The 25,881-nt window shown below is 37.1% G+C and overlaps 1 protein-coding gene across 1 annotated transcript; it reads right to left on the reverse strand.

The window, feature by feature from the left end:
* Positions 1–1,492: 1,492 nt before the first annotated feature.
* donson (DNA replication fork stabilization factor DONSON) lies at positions 1,493–22,371 on the reverse strand. The gene is made up of 10 exons (XM_077194826.1): positions 21,836–22,371; positions 16,581–16,643; positions 16,288–16,485; positions 15,022–15,200; positions 13,527–13,705; positions 9,845–9,929; positions 9,341–9,466; positions 8,573–8,771; positions 7,017–7,229; positions 1,493–2,168 (listed from the first exon to the last, which is right to left on the reverse strand). The coding sequence occupies exons 1-10, from the start codon at positions 22,223–22,225 to the stop codon at positions 2,031–2,033; spliced, it is 1,770 nt and encodes a 589-aa protein (XP_077050941.1). The 5' UTR covers positions 22,226–22,371; the 3' UTR covers positions 1,493–2,030.
* Between the last annotated feature and the right edge of the window lie 3,510 nt (positions 22,372–25,881).

A 25,881-nucleotide genomic window follows, 5' to 3' on the forward strand; every position in this document is an offset into this window, starting at 1 on the left:
TTGTGTTTTCTGGTGGACGGTCCGTTCGTATCCACGATCATTTCTCGCGCTGGTTTCACTGCAAACTGCGAGCAGCCAATGGGCGTTTGAAACGTCATCACGTAGCATTATTACGGCAGTGTTCATGGGAAATGTAGGAAATACTGCCAGGGGATAAATTACCGAGAACAGAGCCTTATGCATCACCGGCCAAACTGGCTAGTAAGTTTTTATTAACACCCGCCAAAATGAATTTTAACCCGCATTTGGCGGGTGTTAATTTAGAAATCTGGACCCGACGCATCATCACAATTACATTACACTGCAGAAACCGCATTACCTGAACAATATCACATTGCATTTGCATGCGTTTAATAGATCGGAGAAGTAAAGACTCGTTCAGAACTTTTTTAATGTACTGTATAAGCCGTGTGTGTGTGTGTGTGTGTGTGTGTGTGTGTGTGTGTGTGTGTGTAACATTAGGCGAGGATCCTCTTCTGAATGATGGCATTTCTTGGCTTGGCTGCAAGTATTTACACTCTTTAACACTTCTGGCAGAAACTCAATCTGTTTTTAGACTAGCGAGACCTTGCGATACAATCCGTCGACTCGCACGAAGAACAATAACTCTAAGACCAAGCTTGTAACAACTTAATCGAAACTAATAATTGATCTTTTTTTTTCCATCTCTCTCTGGTGGAAATGAATGCGTTTAAAGAGGTAAATCTCACAAAAATTGGACAGGTCACATTTCACTTGCAAGAATAATAATAATAATAATAACAACAATATTTTATTCAAATCTAAAAATATATATACTTTACAATATACATACATTTTTACTTTTAAAATTAGAGAGGAAATGTGCCTAAATATTAAAATAACATCACAATAATTAACATCTTATTGGCCCTAAAATGTGATGTATACATATATGTTACTGTGTGTGTACGCAGCGCGCGCATATATATATATATATATATATATATATATATATATATATATATATATATATATATATATATATATATATACACACACACACACACACACACACATACATACATATATATATATACACACACAGGGATGCACCGAAATTTTAGCCAATACGGTTACGATCATTCTTTATATTTGAAAGCCGATAACAATATATGGACCGATAAATCTAAATCCAAATTTTCATATAATTTTTGAGAGCCTGATAATAAAGACAAAACCCCAAAAGTCCTCATTATAATTTTATGTAGCCGATTTTATGTAGCGACTTGCAGTGCACATGTTGCACTGAACTGTAATTTCCTTTTTTAAAGTGATTCCAATCATATTTCAAGCAATTCAAAACCATCATGTTGAACAAGTGTGTGTGTAATATATATATATAAACTTTTTTTAAACTTGATTTTCCACAAAACAACCAAAAACATTTATAGAATTAGTGCCATGTTTTGGGGCATGTACCACACTTGTGTTTTTTTTTTTCCATAAAAAATAATTCACACTCAAATCAATATTTCATGTCCATTCATTTATTTATAAAGTATCCATGTATTAAGCAGGATAATGTAGTTATTATTAAATCAGACGGTATATTATCCTCTCACTCATTTCCCCGTCAGAGAATTGGAAATACTTGCTTTAAACACGTTTGTTTTGCACTCATCTGTGACACCATTATGAGAGATATAAAGCGGGAAATATTTCAACTCATTTAATATTATACATTCATACACGTGTGAATAAAACACTGGATTCAACAGTCAGAAATATTACCATGAGAGTGTTCAACAGAATTACACGTGTACTTCTTAAGGAATCAGTTGTTTCTCATCTAGAGACGATGATTAAAACTCAAGCTTTAAAATCACACCATCTAAAACACTCCATTAAAATTGAGACTTAAAATAACAAATTTGAAACTAATGTTTACATGCATGTTACACTACAAGCTTCACTGTATACAAGCACAATGTCTGTGTTGACGCGAGTGGAGTCACATGACGCCTGAGATGCCGAGAGTTATGAATAGGCCTGTTAGTGGAGACTCACGCTCAGGTCTTCCAGCTGTACGAGTAGTCTCTCATGTGCAACTGTCTGAGCGCACACTTTCCCAGAATGCTCGGGGCTGCCAGCTGCTGAACTGAGCTCTGCTGGAGCCCACACCTGCCCAGATCCTGTACAACACACTCCTAGAGAAGAGACAAGAGCATGAGACCTTACACACACACACCCAGATCCTGTACAACACTCCTAGAGAAGAGACAAGAGCATGAGACCTTACACACACACACACACCTGCCCAGATCCTGTACAACACACTCCTAGAGAAGAGACAAGAGCATGAGACCTTACACACACACACACACACACACACACACACACACACACACACACACACACACACACACACACACACACGCCCAGATCCTGTACAACACACTCCTAGAGAAGAGACAAGAGCATGAGACCTTACACACACACACACACCCAGATCCTGTACAACACACTCCTAGAGAAGAGACAAGAGCATGAGACCTTACACACACACACACACCCAGATCCTGTACAACACACTCCTAGAGAAGAGACAAGAGCATGAGACCTTACACACACACACACACCCAGATCCTGTACAACACACTCCTAGAGAAGAGACAAGAGCATGAGACCTTACACACACACACACACCCAGATCCTGTACAACACACTCCTAGAGAAGAGACAAGAGCATGAGACCTTACACACACACACACACACACACACACACACGCCCAGATCCTGTACAACACACTCCTAGAGAAGAGACAAGAGCATGAGACCTTACACACACACACACACACACACACACACACACACACACACACACACACACACACACACACACACACACACACACACACACACACACACACACACGCCCAGATCCTGTACAACACACTCCTACAGAAGAAGAGACAAGAGCATGAGACCTTCTGGAGCGCACACACACACACACACTAGACTATATCATGAAGTGTGTGTGTGCGCTTTCTAGGTGTGTTTATGTAAAGTGAGGGAAACTCGATACACATATTCGGGAACACAATGTGTGGATTGTGATAAGTATCTAAAAATTTTGTGATTGTTTTAACAATGTGCGATCTAATATAGTTAATAAATATCAGATGAAAAGTGATTTTTTTTTTCTCCAAATATCATCATGATTACAAATGTGATATTGATTTTATACAACTGTTCAATAAACAAGAATTTAATATTAAGTGACTTACATTTTAGGCACAATATTGCCTGTTTTTGCTCATGTTCGCCAACGTAAATAGTCCTGTGGTTTTTGTTTGGAACTGTTTTGTCTCTGAGCAACACAATGCAGTGTTTCGTTACTGAATGAACGAATCGATTGAGTGAATGATTCAATGACTCACTCATTAAGACAGTCACATGATTCGTTCTTGAATGAATCAGCCGGTTGAGTGAATCAGTCGAATCAGCGACTCACTCATTCACAGTGACTTGCTGGCAGTTTTAATTTAACAATTAAAGTATCTTTTCATTTTTTAAATTCATTTAATATAAATATTCAGCATTTTATGTTTAAAACACCAAAACATTATTTCTGCATTTGTAACTGCATGTTGAATGCATTAACGTCCCTCTGATCTGCATTAAACAGTCTGTATAAATGCAGATTCTGTGTTTCCTCTGCATTGCAAAGATCGATTTTGTTGATGCTGATTTAATCTGATTGGAAACCGCCCTATTGTGTATTATTATTCTAATTAAATATGATTTAATGTAAGAATTTGACCCAAAAAAAGATGCATGCATTTAATTAGGTTAAAAAAGTGGCTTTATAAAAGGAAAAATGCCCAAAAAAAGGTAAAAATCAATGTAATCTTATTGGATAAGATGATTTCTGTCACTGCAGCGAACTGACCACCATATAGAATATGAAGAATATCACAAACGTTAGGAGTCAGCTGTCCACGGCAGTCCTAAACCTGCAAAAATGTCTAATTATCGTTATCGATAAAATCCCAGAAAATATCAAGATCATTTTTTTTTGTCAATATCGCACACACCTAGTAGAGAAGCGCGGTTGGCGGTTATAGCCGCGGACTTCGCGGATAAACGGCGGATCGGGCGGATGACGCGACGGAAAAAAATATTTTTATTAAATTCGGGCGGGTGGCGGGCGGTTTCTAGTCTCGCGGCTGTCATCAGTATTGTAATTGTATCAGCGGATGCGGTTTTGAAAATTGGTCAAAAACGTTGGTGCGGATTGGATGACGAGTTTTGTGATGCGGTTGCGGATGAAATAATAGCCCATCCGCGCATCTCTAACCCCTAGTGCTAACTTCACTTTATGGCTCATTTCCAATATTTTTGTTCAATTTCAAGTAAATCCTACACCAATTTATTTTCAGTGTACATGTTACAAACACAAAATACACTTATGAAGCTACAACACATAGGGTTGGGCACCGGTAACATTTTAACCGGGACGGGTACCTGAAATTCAGTGCCGGCACACCAACGGTAGCTTTTTTCAGTAATTTAGGCATGTTTAGACAAATCATTTGTAGAAGTGTTATTGACATTATGCCAGATCTGCCTTGGTCGCTGTCTACCATTGTCTGTGATGCTTGAATATTAATAAAAACAACAATTTTACTAATAATTATTTATTAGTAGGGCTGGGCGATAAACCGATTTTATCGATTAACTCGAATGTGTAGTTTACGCCGATTTTTTTTCTCTACGCACCCATCTGGGTTCCCGTAGTTCCGACCGGGCTCAGCGCTTGCCATTATAGAGATGCACAAACAACATGGCAAATGAGCAAGACCGCGACAGCAGAAGCACACCCGCCGAAAACATTTAGGCTACAAGCTGAATCTGCAGGGCCGCCAACTCTCACGAGTTCACTGTGAGAGACGCAATTCTGTCACTTTTTACACGCTCTCACGCCACACATCCATTTTCTCACGCAGAGAAAAAATCGCGAAGCAAAGAGGACACTGACACCGACAGACAAGACAGAGCAGGTTAACGTTACTGTTGATATGAAACAGATTCTCAGCTCTCAGATTCTGTCAATTTTATTACAAAATTCAAACAATAAACACCGTTTTGGCGCTTGTAAATGTGACGTGAAAGAACGCTGGCAGATCTCAGTTCAAGCGGCTCGTGAACCGAACATCTGTTACTCTTTACTACAAACTTACCGAGATGTAATAAAATCGATCGATCGGTGTTTTTCAACCGCAGAAAGATGTCCATAAAACAGCTGGAGAACGACATATGTCACGTAACGTTACATTTACCTCAGGATGGCTTTTAATGACCCATAGCACGCATGTTAGTTAAACGCATTATAAAATAAAAAACGCATTATATTTAATTTGAGTTAGTTTTAACCTTTAATAATACCAGCTGACAGGGCTCTCTGTATGTTTACAGCATTAGGTGAATTTTTTTTTTTTTTTTGGGAGAACAATTAACACATTAACGTATCTACTGTACCTATTTATCCAAAGGAATTTATATTGAATCAAGATCAGAATCAAATCACAAGAATTGAATTGAAATTGTGAAATTTGTGTTAAGCAATAATAAAAACAGTAGCATACCAGTAAACTTAATAAAAGTATGTTTAGTTACCAAATAATTTGACAATCACAATACACTTATTGTGATGCAAGTTTTTTTTTTTTTTTTTACACATCCCCCCAAATCCCAATCCACTCATTTTATTTTACATTTTCACTGTTTTCAAAGACAGGGCCTGCCCTCTTGTCTTTTTGGCTTGTTGTTTCTGATTGCACTTTAATGGAGATCAAATCCAAGAAGGGAATATTAAAACAAAATAAAGTTAAAACTTGTTTTGAACAATTTCTTTGTCATCTGCAGATTGATTTTAAGTAGGGAGAGAAAAAAAACGATTTAAATCGTAAATCGGATTTTTTGTGAAAAAATCTTGGATTTTTTTTTAGGCCATATCGCCCAGCCCTAATGTTTTGTTTTACAGAAATTCTGTGTTGTGAATTTTCTAGTAATCCAATCTTTTTAATGACATTTTTAAAGACATCTTTTAAATGAAATTAAACTTTGTCAAACAACATGCGGCACAACTAAGCTGTATACTGTTAAAATTTCAACAGAAGAAAAAGTGTGATTATTCCTTAAAAAATATGTTTTGATAATTTAATATTATTACTGTTAGTATTATTATTACTACATTGAGATATCTAAATTCTAACTGTACAACAGCAATATATTACCACGTTTAACCAAACTTTTATTTTGACGGGTTGTGGTGATGACCTTTGAGTGTTAATAATATAATGATTATATATTGTAAAATGTTGATGAACTTCAGAGCGGCTCTGGAAATGCATTCATGTTCTCATATAGTGAGACTGAAAAACACCTGTGTGTGTGTATGTGTGTGTGTGTGTCTGCGCCACTCATTTATACAGAGACACGCAGAACGTGCAGGATTCGTATTTAAAGGTCCCATTTGTCAAAACTGAAATTTACAGAGGTCAGACACTATGAAACTATTATATAAGTTAAAAAACAGTTGATCCACGGACAAATGCAGTATATATGTAATATAGTAGTAGCTGTGCCTTTTCACGAGCTGTTGTGACTTCCGTGTATTTGTGATGTCAGAACTACTGTCACCAATGGGGGGTCACTCAGAAAACACCAGGCCAATCAGAGGAGAGGCTCATGAATATTAAGTAGACGGGCCAAAATCGCCCTGTTCTTGGCAGAGCTCCTGAGAAAGCAGCTGTAAAAATATATTGAGATGGTTTTTGGTACTCATACCGCAAATATATATATCATGTCAAAACCTAAAATAAAACTTCAGAAAGTTGTACAATATGGGACCTTTAAATAGTCTTACTCTCAAAATTTGCCACCGATTGATCTAATGTGAATCGGTAGTACTGACGTAGTTCGTTTGGTGCCATTAAAAGGGTCCAAAGAGTTCAGTACCCTAACAACCCACGACGAGCGGTTAAACGTACCGGTGTTGGCTCAGAGCGCTGGCTGATGGGAACGTTGAGGACGGCCGTGGGTTCGTGTGTGTAGAGACCCACAGAAAACTCTCCTCTCTGAGCCGGTCTCAGGAGCTGCGTCAGCGCGTGGAGTGTGTGAGGCATGATCGGACCCGTCACCTCCAGACTGCACACGTCCTGATAGCCCGTCCTCACCAGAGTCTTCACATTCACAGCGCGCGCCTGAAAACCCGTCACAGGCACAAAGAGTTCATTAGAAAAAAAAATATAATGCATGATGTCATCAGTGTCCTATAATAGCCTTTAAAGGTGCATTGAGTAATATTTGGGAGGATCTGTTGACAGAGATGCAATATCATACGCATAACTATGCTTTCAGTGGTGTATGAAGACCTTACATAATGAACCGTTGTGTTTTTATTAACATTTCTATCTACACATTGAAATACGCCGACATGTTTCTACGGTGGTCCTAAACGGACAAACGCGTTACGTCACTATGTTGTTCTTCGTGCAAAAGAAGCGAGCTTAAGTCAGCGAATAAAACACTGACACGATGATAAACAAGCAACAATAATATATTCGCAATAACATATCGTTTCACTGAATAATTAAGTAAACAATTTCATTAAAAAAAAAAAAAAAACAGCGATATTTTCACTCACTGAACACTGAGCGCTTGAGTTTCACTCTCCGTCAAGCGATCTGTACTAATATTACAAATCCAGCTCAGCGAAACCTGTATATGACGTATCGTAAACTCTTTTGGGAAGGCGCACGTCTCGCCGTCGCGTTTCTCACACACGCAAAGAGAGAGAGCAAGAGAGTCTTAAATACCACGCAAAAACGATATTCTTGTTTGTATTTCCCGGTCAAAATAACAGTTCATGTGGAATTATATATGATATGATGGTTTCTCCGGGAGTGGGCGGAACTAATGCGCAAACGGCGATCTCATTGGATGACACTCGTCCCTGTTTTAATTTAAGCAAATCAGAGTGAACGAACGCTGACAACGTGATTAAAATTCATGAACCCAGCAGCTCATCTGTTGTATATTGTCTTCATTATTAGTAGTAGAATTAGTATCTTTTAATAATAATTACTATCATTTTTTTTACAGAAAGTCAGAAACACTGAATGACCAACAATAAAAGTACCACCACCAGCCCTAAGTTCAGTTAAAATGACAAATATGATTATGAAGATTAAGTTTTAGTTTCAATTACTAAAGTTCTAGTAAATAATGAACTTAAATAATGCTTGATTGACTGATTTTAAGAGTGTACATTTAGATATTTAAAAAGCTGTGCCATTTTACAAAGATAAGCTGATTTGGTGAAATATATATATATGTTGAAAAAATAGTATATCAGTCTGGCGAGTAACCAAAAGAATTTACTAGTCAATGGCGATTCTATTACCAAGGTGCGTAGAGGGTTGTGTATATGGTTTTGAGTGTGTGTTGCTGGCGTCTAACAACCAACCTTGTCTGCTGTATTTTTGTGTAAATCGTGCATATGAATCAGAGACGCCAACAATCAGTAACACACACTTGCTTGTACCTTGAGTGTGTGCAGTGTGGCCCCTCTGAAGGCTGTCGGGGCCAGGAGTGTTGGAGGAAGACCCGCCTGAGAACCGGCTCCTGCCACCAAACTCTTACAGTTAATGAGGAAGTTGAGCAGCGTGAAGGTGTTCGAACCCTCCACCAACACCACGGACTCCGGTCTGTGGTCCAAACACACCTCTCTGTGCTCCTTACGACTGATGCACGAGTTCAGGGAAGTACATCACGACATAAACTACAGAGTGTTTCATATATGAACATGTTTCCAATATGGTCTGGTAATTAATAACGGTTTAGCCGAGTTTTGACATTTTCACACCATCCATTACTGTGCATTGTTTTAATTCTTGTACAGACAGATTTAATTTAGGCTTTTATTCACATATAAACATTCATCAACTCACACATCAGTTGTGAAAAATGGAAGTTCACGCATGTTCTCTTGACGTGCGAGAACCAATGAGGTTCATTCTTGTGTTACGCAACACGTTTGAGCTCCACAAGAACCAATGAGGATCATTCTCATTGAATCATTATAAGATTTCCTATATAGTATACATTAGTCAACATTTGAAGTGGATCAAAACCTTTCATTAAAGTTAAACATGAATTTTGAACAATACCCGTTCTAGTCTAAGGATAATTTTGATGAACTTTTTTGATCCACTTCAAATGTTGACCACTGTATATCGCTTTACATGTGTAAATATCCTGTATGGCAGTTAAAGATGCACATACAAGTTTATATAAAGAGCTGTAAGGATACAGTTTGATAGAAATGGCATCTGGTTTCTTGATCTTGTCTTGGACGCCCATCTCCTTCAGCCAAGAAAAGCCACCATCATCATCTTCATCATCATCATCCTCCTCGTTTTCACTGTGCTCACTTAATCTGGAAAAAGGAGAGATGACAAATGCATCGATCAATATTCAAAGCACATCTGATCAAAGCAAGACTTCAGATGAAGCACACTCTGAATCAACACACACCAATGCTACATTTTTCTAAATCTCAATCATTTGTTAAACATTATTCATTACTTCAATGAGCTCATCGTTTCTGCCTTAAAAAGTATTACATGGTTTAATTTAGCTAACTGTGATTTTGTATATGTGCGTTTCTGAAATACATAACTTAGACAGTTTCCCCTGATAACAGATCACTGTAAATTGTAATGTGGGCTCATGCATTTTTGAAAAGATGTGTATTGTGAAAAGCGCTATACAAATAAACATGAATTGAATCAGTAGTCAGCGGTCGTGTACTCACACAGCGCTCTCTGTCTGATGAACGCTCTCCCCGAGATCTTTGCTTTTCCTGCGCTCCTCCAGCAGAGGGAGTGAGAACTCTATCCCTGAACACAAGCAGAACAAACATACGCTTCAATACACAGCTGTCGGTGCATACACTGATATACTTCATAAAACAATACGTCACTTTACAGTGGTTTCAGCACAGGTAAAGAAAGGGAAAAAAAATCGGGTCCATCGGAGACGTGCAATGGATTTCACCAAAGACAGTGTGAAAATCTCACAGTAAAACTGGGTTGAAAAATATTATACTGGATTTTTTTTTTTTTTTTAAGTATTCACTGAAAAATTGCATTTTTACTGCATTTCAAACTAAATAGGATTAGCGTCAGGGTACCTTTAGCCAGATGAAAAGTTTATCTATGTGTCATCTTTCTACTCTTTTAATTCATTTTATGACTGTATCATACATCTCTTAATTCCTTTTATAACTGTTTTAATTTCTTGCTTTTATTTTGTGATTATTTTCATTCCTTTCCGTGTAAAGCACACATAAATAATCTTGCCTAGCCTAAATGCAGACACTAGTAAGCAGACACCATTAATTGTGATAAAATCACTGTAATGCGAATGTATTTTCCATCTTCTCTGAATGGATCTTGCCTTATTAACATGTTTTCTTTACTATTACAAACATCTGAAAAACAAAAAAGGAAAAGGGTAGAGAAAAAGTACAAAGAAAACCTCAATCTTAAGATCATAGTGTTAATCGAAGATCAAATGTGTTATTCGTTTTATTAACTTATTAAGTTTGAGTTTTACATGGTGGGAATTTTCACACACATAAAATAAAATCTAGGCAATTAGTTCTTCTAAGCAAAAACATTTGCAATGCAAAACAAAGGAATTAACAATAAGATCAACATCATGGTCACATATAATAAAAGAAGACAAATTCTGCCAAAAGTATTTGATCGCATTGATAAAATAAATGCAAAAGTTTCACAACAAAGCAAAGATTCTTCCTCAGACGTTCAGAACACTAATTAATAAAAAAATCAGCATATTATGTACTTATCCTATTTAGTTTGAAATGCAGTAAAAAAACTAATTTTCAGTGAATACTGTAAAAAAAATGTAAAAATCCAGTAAAAATGTAATCTAGGAGACGTGTAGACTATATCGCATGTAGTAACTGCTTTACATTTTTATTATTAACTTTTATTTATAAAGAAAGCAAACTCCAATAAAAAATTTTTTTTTCACTTAATTGTGCTTAAAGTAAGAGTACATAACTTGGTGACAAGCGCATTGATGATGGAGGAGGAACATTACACAAAAATCATAAATACTTCATATTCGAATAAACTGCTATAACCTTTTTTAATAAATCCAAAACAAAAGCAATGGCTCTATCAAACCGCTCGTCCATGAAAAAGGCACTTTGTTTAAAAGAAAATCGAAGCCTTCTAATTTACAGAATATGGCATTGGGTATACAATATCTGGTAACACTTTATTTGAAGGGGTGTGCATAAGACTGACATGACACTGTCATAAACATGAAGGAGTCTTTATGAATATTTATGACTGTTGTCATTAAGTGTCATTCGGTAAATTATGACACTTTTAATTGCAAAGTTGACATTGTTTAAAATGTCTTTGTTATGACAACTTGACATTAACAAAGACAAAAATGTCTTGATTATGACAACTTGACATTAAAGGAGAACTCCGGGCAATTTTAAGTTAATCTTGATCGTTAGACCTTTGTGAGTACTGACTATAGAAAAAAAAACGAACCGGATTGGTGCTTGCTACGCGGAGCTGCGACCGCGAATGCCCAGAGCTCCCACTCAGCTAAAACGGCAGCTATGGGGGCATGGACATAAAGAGCGTTTTTGAGCCTCTTAACAGACACAAAATGCAATTAAAATGTCTGTCCAACATGAACAGGGACCCTACATGTGAACAAGATGCGTTTAGCAACTTAGCCATTGTTTCAACTCACCTAAATAGTCTTTTAGACGGCAAGCTGTAGTCTCGCGCTGCAGTCCCGTGCTGTAGCCGGAAAAGGTAAACAATGTCCAGGTGGGAGGAGCGTTGATCATGTGCGACGAGTTAAGATCAGAGTTGCTTACAAGTGAAGAAGAAATGGTTCGTGTTTGTGCCTTTACGAATTGTGGCAACCGAATGCGAAAATATAAGAGCTTAAATTTTCATCGTCTTCCTTTCCATGACCTCGAGATTCTGCAGTTGTGGCTAGTTGTACTTCAACTTGATGTGCAAACTCCCGTAGAAGTACTACGCGCTAAAGATTACCGCATTTGCAGCGAACACTTGGACAAGGATGACTACACACACTCAACACAGCGGGGCCGTTTGAAGAAAAATGCCATTCCATGTACGAAGACGGGTGCAACCACGGTGGAGGTTATGTAACATTTATTTATCCTTGCATTTGGCCACACACGGCTTGAGGAGAGATGTGCATGAATGTTTTTGTAGTCTTATTTACAAAGCTTTAATTATTTCACTAGCTTCTTCGACTTGAATTGTAATTGTATTGTAATTGTATTCGCTGCGAATGCGGTAATCTTTAGAGCGTAGTACTTCTACGGGAGTTTGCACATCAAATGAAGTACAACTATAGCCACAAGTGCAGAATCTCGGGGTCATGAAAAGGAAGACGATGAAAATTTAAGCTCTTATATTTTTGCATTCTGTTGCCACAATTCGTAAAGGCACAAACACGAACCATTTCTTCTTCACTTGTAAGCAACTCTGATCTTAACTCGTCGCACATGATCAACGCTCCTCCCACCTGGACATTGTTGACCTTTTCCGGCTACAGCACGGGACTGCAGCGCGAGACTACAGCTTGCCGTCTAAAAGACTATTTAGGTGAGTTGAAACAATGGCTAAGTTGCTAAACGCATCTTGTTCACATGTAGGGTCCCTGTTCATGTTGCACAGACATTTTAATTGCATTTTGTGTCTGTTAAGAGGCTCAAAAACACTCTTTATGTCCATGCCCCCATAGCTGCCGTTTTAGCTGGGTGGGAGCTCTGGGCATTCGCGGTCGCAGCTCCGCGTAGCAAGCACCAATCCGGTTCGTTTTTTTTTCTATAGTCAGTACTCACAAAGGTCTAACGATCAAGATTAACTTAAAAATAGCCCGGAGTTCTCATTTAACCAAGAAATAATAACCTGTCACAAATATGTCATAACAGGTGTAATTATCAAACTTATTATTTAGCTTTGCGTTAACATTACATTACCCTGTCATATGTTATGGTTGGTTTTAACTTTGGTTGTCATGACACCATTATAACTGTGACATGAATATTTTACTTGTCCTCAAGTAAAGTGGAACACATTGTACTAGTTATAAAGATGTCATTAAGGGTTATTACACTGTCAAATGCTTTAACAAAAGTGTCATTAATATTTCCCCTTACCTCAAGTAAAGTGGAACACGTTGGACTAGTTATGATTTGATCATAAAGACATTTTAAACAATGTCAACTTTGCATTAAAAGTGTCATAATTTACCGAATGACACTTAATGACAACAGTCATAAACATTCATAAAGACTCCATGTTTATGACAGTGTCATGTCAGTCTTATGCACACCCCTTCCAATAAAGCGTTACCCAATATCAAAACATGAACGCTTGTTTTAATGGTCAGTGCCTCACCCTCGGCCTTCATGGCCTCTCTCAGGCCTCTAGTGGTGGGGGACAGTAGTGCAGTGATGCCTTTAGACCCGCTCATACCAGCAGCTCTGAACAACACAGTGAACTGATACGAGCACAGGTAGAAATACGGACACAGTCGGGCCTTCAGGAGACTGTAGAGAGACGTCAGACTCACAGACCTACAACACACACACACACAACACCAGTCAACATAACATATTCAGTCACATCACAGACGCCAGAATCTAGAGGGTCGCTGTTAATATTCATGCATGTGGCAGACGCTCTCCAACTTCACACACAAGCTACGTTTCCATTACCCTTCAAATTGGGACATTGAAATTGCGAATTGAAAATACGCCCAATGGAAAAACGTAAATTTCGCAAAAACGCCCATATATCGCACAGACGTTTTTACGCTCACATGAGGTGTTTGTTCAGGCAAATCGAAAAAGGAATATTTTGCAAAACTGCAATGGAAACAGTTTTTGCGCATTTACAGGTCACCCGACGTACGTATAAGTCGATCATTCTTTAAAGATGACGCGGTATTTTTGGGACAGAATACGAGACAGTTCTTCTTTAAACCCATAAAAGAAAAGAATTACGGGAATACTGGATTCTAAACAACAAAGAAATGCCACAATCAAGAGCTTGAAGCAGAAATGAGTGAGAAACACCCAGAAACACCTCACATGTGCCGCTCACAGTGTAAGCGCCATTAATGCTGGGAAAACACGCCTGCGTCTCCTCGCATTAATAATAACGGCTAGTGCGGCGGCTGAGATGTATGTAAACCTACTAACATCCGTTGCCATGAGTTTTGGGATGATTTATCGCGAGAGGAAATAATGACGTTTTAGTCGCATAACATCTGTTAATGGAAACGCTGTATATTCGCAATCGTTTTTTTATCGACGTTTAGAAAATTCGCAAACGTTTTGCGCAAATCTTTAATTGACACACACACACATATATTAATAAATTGAGAATCTTATGTTTATTTGATGGTGATTTCACATTTCTTGTTTGTATGAAGGCTAAATACGAATAAAAGGTGAACATTAATTCATTTGTACCATTTTCATTTCTAAAATATTATAAAGTTTTAAGCAAATTTATTTTTTTACTCAGAGGTTTGTAGGTATAGACATCTGTTGTGGGTGTTCCAGGCAAGTTTTTCTGAGGCTTTTATATTGTTCATATCGTAATTATATCGCATCAACCGAAATTAAGAAATATATCGTGATATAAATTGTGGCCATATCGTCCAGCGCTAGCATGTGGCGCACGCCTTTTAAATTCAAACAAAGGTTGTGTACCGTTTTAACCGATACCCCAACAGTACCTTTTTTCTGTAATTTAGGCATGTTTATCTCAATAACTGTAAAGAAACTAAGTCATTTGTAGAAGTCTTATTGACATTATGCCAGAGCTGCCTTAGTCACTGTCTGCGATTGTAGACACACACACACACACTCGCTCACACACTTACCAGTCACTCATCAGGCTCTGCTGCAGCGTTGTGTCCTGCGCCCACGGCACACACTTGCCAGAGAACTTGCGTTCTGCACCAATCCGTGGGAAGAGAGAGAGCCAGGGCATCGATGGGTGCTGCCAGAACTGAAGACACTGCTGAAAACCACAACGCAGCTCCACACAGCCCCGGGGATCCTGCAAAACACACACACTATTTATTTTTACTGGACTGTATTAAAGGTGCACTCTTGAAAACCTAAATAAAAACTATAACTACTTAATAGATAAATATATTAAAACTATATAAAAATCACATTAAAAATGTAACAAGTTAAAAATCTTGTATATATATATATATATATATATTTTATATAAAAAGATAATTTATATTTTCATTTTTAAAATAAAACTAAATATTAAAGCTAAATGAAATCACACATTAAAAGTATAAAAAATATACATACAAAATATAAAACACAAAATATTTTAAATATAGAATTATATCAAATTAATAAAATATATATATAATAACTGCTTAAATTAATATTTATTAAATAACATCATACATTAAAACTAAAGTCAATAAAAAATGTTTATCTTATAACATGAACATTAATAATATAAAAACTACATTTACTTAATTTCATTCTTTAATATAAAGATAAAAAAAATTAGCACACATTAAAAGTATAAAAACATTTTAAATATAAAAATAATAATAAATTTTTTTTTAAATTAATTACTATTTAAGATAAAAAAGTAAAATATTTAAAAATCGAAAACTACAACTACTATATACTAAAAGTATATGAAATCACACATTAAATATAATATTATATATAAAACTTATAAATTATATATATATAAACTTAAACTTATATATATAAAGCCATGTTTTTTTTATATAGAAATTATAAAAGAACATTATAATATAATAAAATAATATATAGCAATTAAATATTCTTTCTTTAATATAAAAAAATAGTGCTGGGCAACGATTAATCGCATCCGAAATAAAAGTTTGTGTTTACATAATATATGTGTGTGTACTGTGTATAATTATTTTGGATATATATATAAATATACACATGTGCATGTATACATTTAAGAAATATTTGCCTGTATATATATTTATACATAAATAACACTAATTTATATTATATATAAATAACACATTTTTCTTAAAAATATGCATGCATGTGTGCCCAGCACTAAAAAAATAGCTATGAATGCTGCACTGGGAGGCTGATGTTCAGTAGTATTTCAGTGGTTGTGTGCGTACTGGTATGTTAGCAGGCGCGCTGGTGAACTGGGCTCTGCAGTGGGAGCTCAAGCCCTGCGCCTCCTCCTGCGCCTTCAGATGCTCAGCCCAGGAGAACGACTGAGGAGACGTGAACAACACGCGGGTCTTCAGGGACCAGTCGGCCGGGAACTCCACACACACTTCAGCTGGAGCCGCGGGGCAGACCGCTTCTGGACTCTAGAGACACACACACACACACACACGTCATGAACATGAACACACACCATGACTGAGCAATCATGAGCAAGCGTCAGCTGTCATCAGTCAGAAACCTTCAACACTGGAGTGGATCTCTCCTCCTCGAACAGACAGTCCTCTTCGGAGACGGGAACGATCTGCAGAAACATCAGAGGATAATCAGCATGCGGGCCCACTTTCTGTAGGGCTGGGTATCGCAACTAAATTTTCGATACCGATACCTTGACTTCGATACCGGTTCCTGAACGATACTTTTTTTCGATACCAATTTTATCAATATAACATTACCTAATTTTTATTTTTTCAGTTTGTTGACTTTTTCACACTCATATTTTGAGTCTGTAAAAAATAAGGTTTTCTGTTTCCTAATCCTTTAAAAACATGTATTCTTTACTTCAATGAGCTCATTGTTTCTGCCTTAACTTAATGCATTGTTTAACAATGAAACTGAATGAAAATTAATTGAAATGCATTACACACAGTCACCTCTGATAACAGATCACTCTAAATTGTAATTTAGACACATGCATTTTCTGTAAAGCTGCTTTGAAACGATATGTATTGTGAAAAAATGCTATACAAATAAATGTGAATTGAATTAAAGCAACACTATGTAGTTTTTCAACCTTCATTATATATTTCCAAGACCCTTGAGATGGTACATCGACTTACAATAGGTTGAATGGCACGTCTGCCATAGACTGACAGTGTCTGTATCGCTTTTACGGGCACTATGTAACTTACAAAAAAAACTACAAAATTCGACTGCTTTACGGCATACGTCACTTCCCCCACTTCCTCAGATTCTGACGTGAGAGCCCAACTAGCGTTTGATACCCGTCTGTATGTTGTTGTCATGACCGAAGCAACAACTAAAAGGAAGGCGGCAAAGGTTTTGTCAGAGGAGACTAAAAGAAGAAAAAGGGAGAGTGACAAATTAAAAGGCCGGACGAGGATCACTATTGGAGGGAGAGCAAGACAGTTTGAAGACGGTGAGAGTGTGCGTGCGCGACCGGATCTCTCTGCTCGTTCTTTCAGTAACATGCACGCTGTCGCAAGCGCAGCAGTCAGTCATCTGTAAAGTGTTTATACATTTATAAATAAATCAGGGAGTCAGGGAACTGACTATCGCGCGAAATGTAAAAGGCTGAATGACATGGCCTGGTCCTCCATTTATCTTCATGAATCAAGTAATGCTAGTAGAGTAGCAAATTATCAATCTGGTAGCTACACTAACATGCTAGTTTACGTTGGTTATAATAAATAATCTTTCAGGATAACTATCCTAATGTGTGCAGGCTGATATGTTTGTGTATTTATTTTTCTGGTGAAGGTGTCTTGCCTCAGGCTATAATACAAATCGATTTTCAAATTTGCAGATTCATCTATGGTAGCTCGATATTATAATATTGATGACGATATATGGCTATTACCTACCACACAAACATTGAATTGAATTAGCATATCCGTTATGTAAAACAGTAGACAATATGCTACTATAATGATGCTGGCTTGTAAACGTGAGCTACGTGATCTTTTGACGTTTGAAAAAAAATAAAACCCATGAAATTATATTCATGACATGCTGAAATATATGCCAATGTACCTGGGATGAAGACATTTCACACGCAACGCTGGCAGTCTGCCCGCGAGAACTCAAGTCAGTATCGGCTTGTCAACAAATGCACACGTGTATCGCCTGGTGTAACCATGACAGATTTTACGACAGTAGTAGAAGACAATACTGTTTCCCAACTGTAGGGGGACCCCGAGAGCAAAATCGGCATAGTGTTGCTTTAAATACAGGCTACTGGGGGTCGGGATATATGCCTCGTGCTCAGCACACATGAAGCTTGTCGCAAAGCACTGGCAAAAGTAGCCTAATGATTATGGATGTGTCGGGAAGCGATAGCAAGGAGATATTTTAATTGTTTATTAATGAACAAGTGTTTACTTAGTGTGTTGGCTGCTATAATATAGAATACTTTTTTCCCGAAAAAAACAAAACAATAACGACTTTATTCGACTATTCCTTTTCTTCCTTGTGGGCCTGAGACGAGAGTTCAAGAGATTTCCACGACGCATGCGCGAGAACTGAACAAGAAGTATTAGAAGAAGAACGTCCTCTTCTCAGTTCTCGCGCATGCGTCGTGGAAATCTCTTGAACTCTCGTCTCAGGCCCACAAGGAAGAAAAGGAATAGTCGAATAAAGTCGTTATTATGTTTTTTTTTTTCGGGAAAAAAGTATTCTCGTCGCTTGATAAACTTATAGTTGAGCCACTGTAGGCAAATGGAATATTTAAACATTTTCTTTAATGACTTTCTAGGCCGTCAAGTTTCATTCCCTCTGGCAGCCTATGTAGCAGTGATCCACCTCTCAGATTTAATCAAAAATATCTTCATTTGTGTTCCGAAGATGAACGAAGGTCTTACGGGGTTGGTACAGCATGGGGGTGAGTAATTAATGACTTAATTTTCATTTTTGGGTGAACTAACCCTTTAAGCTACTCGCGCACTCTCTGAGAGAGTTGCACTGCGTGCAACTCTCTAAAGTTATTTTTCGCGGATTATATCGCTTTAATGGGGGGAAAAACGCAAAATTATGTAAAACTTCCGGTCTTGGTAAGTATACTCATAAACACAGTCGGTTATTTATAAAACGCATGTGACAGTGTGACAGACAGTATAATGAAAACAGCAATGGCTCCGTGCACTAGCTGTAAAAGTGACTAGGCTATGCGTCTGTCATTAATGTTGTCGTCAAAACAACAAAAGATAGCTTTAATTGTAATGAATGAGAATGATTAGCCTATGTATTTAATTTAATCAGGAAACAGAACTAAAAGACTATGTGTTATTTTACATTTGATTACTTTATTATGTTTCTGTAGTATTTCTGAATACTGGTGTTAGACCTACACACATTTAACATTTAATTCAAAGATTGAAATCAAGCTTCCTTGTGTTGTGTAAACTCTTAACAACAAAATTACCACATTGTAAAAACGCAATGAGTGAGCAAACATTTAGGCGAGATAAACATAAGAAAATTTTCAACAACAACAAAAATGTCAATATCGTCATAAATATCATTATCGCAAATATTCTTGAAATATCGTGATACAATTTTGAGGCTATATCGCCCACCCCTACTGCGAATTTGCGATGCTGACTCGTCATTCCTGCAGTAGTAAACGCGAGCGCCGAGAAACAAGACATGTTTCGATATTCGGTAGTATCGAGGCAATTCGGTCGGTACCTAAAAAGTACCGAACTCGGTACCCAGCCCTATTCTGCAGACATGCCAACAAATAGAACAATTGATTGACAGGCGATCTGACCAATCATAATCCACCGAATCTGCCGTTTTTGTCCGACAAAGCAGTGAGGAGAGTTAGTAGATTAACGTTGCAGGATTTGAACTTGAAAAACTGACGACAATGTTAAAACAACATTCCTTCTGATGTTCATTCATGTTTATTTGATGCTATAAATGAACTAGAAGGAAGAGATGATTGGTTCAGCTTTAACTGAGGCGATCTGTCATGTATTGCCATTGTCATGTATGTTAAAGTATAGTTCGTATATAAACACGGATGTCTAAAGTAGTGATCAAAATAGAGCAAATCACCCTTTGAAAGTAACTTGACGCTTCAAATAAAGATTGTATTAATTAAATCGTTACACCAGTAGGTGGCGACAAGTGACTGTTGAAAGAGTAATTTTTATTGTTAAAAATTGTAATTGACCCTTCGCAAAGACCCGCCCCCCTTAGTTACTGTCGCTATGTCCAACAAGCTACGCCGCTCTCACGCACACACCATGTTCTCACGCAGTGAAAAATACATCGCGGATCAGAGAGGAGACTGACAATACGCTGACAGACAGGGCAGACCAAGTTACTTTTCGGTTACTTTTGATATTAAACATATTAAACAAAGACTCAACTTTCAAATTTGCTAATTTTTAAAAAGAAATTTAAACAATAAATACCGTTTTGTGGCTCTTTAATGTGTCGTGACAGATCGCTGTAGAGCCTCAGTTAAAGCTGCTCGTGAACCGATCATCTCTTCCTTCTAGTTCATTTATAGCATCAAATAAACATGAATGAACATTAGAAGGAATGTTGTTTTAACCGCGGAAAGGCGTCAGTATATTCAGTTTTTCAAGTTCAAATCCTCCCATGTTAACTAACTCTCCTGACTGCTTTGTCGGACAAAATGGCGGATGGCGAAGTATGATTGGTCAGATCACCTGTCAATCAAGCTCCCTGCGAAGGGTCAATTGAATCATTAATTCATGAGATTCGTTCAAAAACGCAGATTCATCCAGTAATGAAGCAAGTATTTATGAGGGAGTCATTGAATCATTCTCTCAGATTTTTTTTAATAAGTCAAATATTTAAATGTTTTAAATAGACTGCAGCATTTAACATTTTGTCAAAACTTCTAGTAATTGACATGTTCATTTGTTTAGTCGTCTATTCAGAATCATGCTCTAATAATCTTATTATACATTATCTACTGTTCGGCCTGTTTTATTTAAAAATGTGCATGCTTACATGATCATAAATTAAAACGGAGACGAAATGGATAAATTTTATTATTAATAATAATTATTAACCATGTCACAACCCCAGCCCAATATTTTTTTAACTATAAATAAACAAATACTAAAACTAACGTTATACATTAAAAAAAATCTATAAATACAAAAAAAATCACATGAAAATGGTTTACAAAATATTTCAATATAAAAAAAGCACTTTAATAAATATAAATTTGCATTATAAATATAATTTAATATTATCAAAAAAACTAACATTATAAAATATTAGGCTAAACATTTTAAATGTATGGAAGAAATTATGAATAGCGGAGTAAAAATATAACTACTATTATTAATGGTTATGAATCATGGCAATATATATGGTGAACATTTTGTACCATGGTAACTTATACATGTACATTGAAGCGTCATGTAAATATCATGGTAAAAGAATGTCAGTCTCGTGATAATAAACAGTTTATATAAGAAGACCTCCGAAAAGCCACCTCTGTCAAAAATTAGATAATAATATTGAGTGAATGCTTATAGTATACGTGCATCAAATACTTTCACTTCAAACACACTAAAGTTAAATCCCAGCCTCAGTCCGTTCAAAATGCCGGTAACGTTACTAGGGTCGAAACCTATAACGTTGCATAGAAGCCTGATAAAAATGTTAATATTAAACAAAAACTTCAGACTGGCTTTTGCATCTGAAGTCTTCATATATATAAAATGGTAACGTTACATAAAACAAGCACAGAAGTGTGCCGTACTGTACCGTTATCTCGTGTTGTTTCCGTCGGTCTGTATTGAGCAGTTCTTCTCTCAGTGAAGCTCCCGCATTTGGACGCTCTTTGAGTTTCCCGTCCAGAACCGGAGCAACTGCCGCCTTTTCACCGTCGGTGTGCGATAAAGCCCGTTTCTTAGGACTGTTGTACGTGTTCTCAATGTTCGCGAACGGATTCCTGCGCTTCACGGCGCCTCGCGACCGGCCCGGAGCGTGTAACGTTAACAGCGGCCCCGGTGAGAACGGGCGGACTCCGGGCACCGACACGACCGGACTCGAGGTCCTCATGTCGGGCCCTTCGCTCCGCGCCCGGTTCCGTCTCATCCGAAGAACATCACACGGTTTTTTAAAGCTGGGAGAGTAGCAGCCCAACTCCGCCATCGTGATCGTTCCGGTCGAGTATTGTTGTATAAAGCGGGAACTACGGCAGCTCTTCTGTTCTGACACGATTGTTTTGTTCCGAACGCAACTATCAAAATTTCGCGCGTAACGGAACTGCGTCAGCACATTGCGTGATGACGCAAATGAGCGTGTGTTGGCGGAAACACCCGACAAAAGTAAAGTCTCTATTGTTATTTTATTTAATTATTATTATTTAACTGTTTTGTATTTATTTCTGGCAGTACTGAAATAAAGAACGTAAAATATTTATAATTTGAACATTCTAACAAAATAAATAGTCTGTAAGAATATATCCATGTAGATTGGCCAAAACAAATGTAAAAGTCCCTGCTGTAGTCTAGTTTAGCACGTACTTTATCCAAATAAAGATTGTGTGTAGATATGTTAAAACTAATTCATCACATATTGAAATTTATTACAGCACTGTAGGATATCATCGTTATCATAGAGATTATTTCATGCAAAAAGTAATATTGGGCCACAATGTTTTTGCAATTAGCCTATTAAGAGAGGCAGTGCCATCTCCTGCAAATTCCATGTATGATACTGATTATGAAATCCAAATAAAATAGATTAAAGTTGATATTCCAGTCTAATTTATTCACTTCCATAAGATGCAAAACTTCCTCTGTCACTCCTGTCCTTCAATATGTCAGCATCTAGATTAATGGTTGGATGTCGATTAATTGCCCACTATTCATCATTTGCATTTGTGATTAATCATGATGTGAAATGACAGGCGCTGAATATTGTCGGTATGGATGAGTTGTCAGGGTTGATGGCATTTCATATCGATCCTGCAGCTGGTCAGGGACGATGACACGCGTGATGAATGGCCTGAGGGTGACCTCTGACCCCGAGGACATTTTGGGCATTTTTATAATAATATAGAGACTGGACGTCTTTTAAAATGATAAAAGTTTCTCTATTTGAAGTAAAAGATCTCAATATGATCTCAAACATTTCTCATCATGTGATCTGAGCTGCTTCACGTTCACTTTATTGTTACTGATAACAACAAGTGACCCGTTTGTCACTCATTTTATTCCTCAAAAGGGAGTTTTAAGAAACAATTAGGTCATTCTTCAACTTTTTCTTAAAATAAAATGAAATGCGTGGTTTAAAACAATTTAATGAAATTTGTACATGTCAAATAAAATCTGTATTCACATTATAACCACTGTGTTATATTGTTGCAGTTGCATACAATATAACATGATGATTTTTTTTTTACATATGTCTCAATTAAATATGTATTTTAAAGCAAAAATGTTTTCTACCAGTGCACACATTGTTTTCACCATACAGAATACAAATAAACATTTTATGATCTATATTTGTAGTTTATTTAAACTATTACAGAGGTCGTGCCACTGCAAATGAAGAACTATTTATTATTTTATTTTGATTTAATTCCTAAAACCTGGTCATTCTACATTTCGTTCTGATTTTTATGTGAACTCTGTGTTTCCCAAAAGATTAAGATTAAACAAATATATATTAAGTGCCTGATAATTGAACCAATATTTATTTATTCAAATATTCAATTTTTTTCATCAAAAAGCGGAAATAAAAAAATTAGCAATCATTAGATAAGCTACAATTAAAAAACTATTATTATTTTAATTTATTTATTCTTTTGTATATTTATGCTACCTAAATCAACTGATATTATTTTAATTGAAAGAGCCTGATAACTGAGGCTATTAAAACATTTAATCAAAAACCAGAAATAAAACAATGAATAATCAAAAGGTAATGAAAATGTCCTATGAATATTTGATTAATTTCTTTAATTTATGGCACATAGGCTATTTACGCAACAGTTGTTTTGAGCTAGGTGGTTTCAAATATATTTTCTGTATGTTCGGTGGACTTTCTTTCCAAAATAATCAAGTATAGAGCACAAAAAGCATCAGACCGGCTCCAATTACTCGAAATAGCCTCATTTTGCACGACATTCTGCCAAGTATTTCTCACGCGCGCTGTATGTGTGTGTGTGTGTGGTGCTGACATGCTGCTCTCACACCCTGAGCTCTTTTTATAAAGGCGATTTGATTTTATAGGCCTTGGCTCGACTCCTGGACCACAGTTATTGCCTCAGTGTCCGACACACAGACCGGCCTTTATTTAGCCCGTCTCCTGCGCTTCTGTCTCGCTGTGTTTGCTCGTGGTGGGTAATTCTGGGCAGCACAAATAGAGGGGAAGGAACACTGTAAAAGAGAGAGAGAGAGTCATTTATCTGTGTAATATCTGCAGGTCGAGACTCGTCTGCTACTCTGTGTAAATTCTTCGTGGGTCGAGAATAGAGACGAGAGACAGGCGGCGATAAACACTGAAGAGTTCCTGTTATATCAGCATAAGATGACACGAGCTGTGCCCAAATGACACACTATGCACTGTGTACACTCTGTACTTGTATGAATTTTATAAGGTTGTTTAGTCAACACCATCAGAGTCTGATGCCCCGCCCCCTTCGCTACTTAAGCTGTTTAAATAAGTGTCCGACATTACACACTTTGAAATGGCATTCTCTCTTAAAGGTGCTCTAAGCGATGTCACACGTTTTTTAGGCCAAGACATTTTTTGTCACATACAGCAAACATCTCCTCACTATCCGCTAGCTGCCTGTCCCCTGAACACACTGTATAAAAACGCGGTCTCTACACACACCCCAGGCTCCACAAACGGCAACAAAAACAAACTGGGCTAACCCGCACCGCGAAACATAACAAACTGTTCCAGCCAATAACCGACAAGAAGGATTTGGGGGCGGGGTTTGGGGGGTTAGTGCGCGGATGAGGTGGAGGGAGGGTCTAGTTAGCCTCCGATTTGTTTGACAATACTTTAAACGTCACATGACATCGCTTAGAGCACCTTTAAGTAGGTTTTTGAATGAGTTATTACACCACAACTGCTAAAAAAGTATGTTCTATAGACCTTATGTAGCCCCGCCCCTTTTCAGCACTGCACTTGTTGTCTTTTGTCTTCCGGTCTGTATTTTCTATGGAATTACTTTTGTGCCAATAATAATGAACGTAACTTTTCAAGAAACTGATGAAAATATAAATTGAAACTGAAAAAAATAACTTTGAAACTGTAAAAGAATAAACCGCGGGCACATTTTTTTACTTCGTTCTTAATACACAGAATGTTTTGCTAACTATTTCTCATATTTTGTTCGCTGATCTGAACTTACAAATGCGCTTCCAGAGTTTTCAGTTACGCTTCTGAAGTTTTCGTTTACGCTCCCTGAGTTTTCGTTCGCAGTTCTGACACATATCTCTCGTGGGGGCGGGGCTAGTAGCAGAGTGTTCTCATTAGCTACTGAGTTTTTGATTGACAGCTTCGTGACTTGGAAGTGAAGACGTCGGTGTTGTGTTTACATGTTTGAATGTGAGCGTCTGTAAGCGCAGCTTTCTATTTCATTTTACTGATATTAAGTTATGTTTGTTTTTTAATTTTATCTGTATTTACCTGCTGCTACTACTTTGTCGACAGAAGCTTTTAGGAGTGCAAGAGATCTATTGAGTCTATTCACTATTCAGGTGTAATTGTACATTAAAATAGGCCTACTGTATAATACTGAAAATATTGTATAGTGTCCAATGTTTTCGGAGAATATTTGTTTATTC

Source organism: Siphateles boraxobius, unplaced genomic scaffold (genome assembly GCF_051911475.1).
Source record: "Siphateles boraxobius isolate OS27281-9 unplaced genomic scaffold, OSU_SipBor_1 33, whole genome shotgun sequence".
Classification (NCBI taxonomy): Eukaryota; Metazoa; Chordata; class Actinopteri; order Cypriniformes; family Leuciscidae; genus Siphateles; species Siphateles boraxobius.

Coding starts and splice junctions, on each gene's coding strand:
- donson (XM_077194826.1), bottom strand. CDS start 22,225: ATGGCGGAGTTGGGCTGCTACTCTCCCAGCTTTAAAAAACCGTGTGAT. Junction 16,644..21,835: donor GGAAACAACACGAGATAACG/GTACAGTACGGC, acceptor ATGTTTCTGCAG/ATCGTTCCCGTCTCCGAAGA. Junction 9,467..9,844: donor CATCAGACAGAGAGCGCTGT/GTGAGTACACGA, acceptor TCCTTTTTCCAG/ATTAAGTGAGCACAGTGAAA.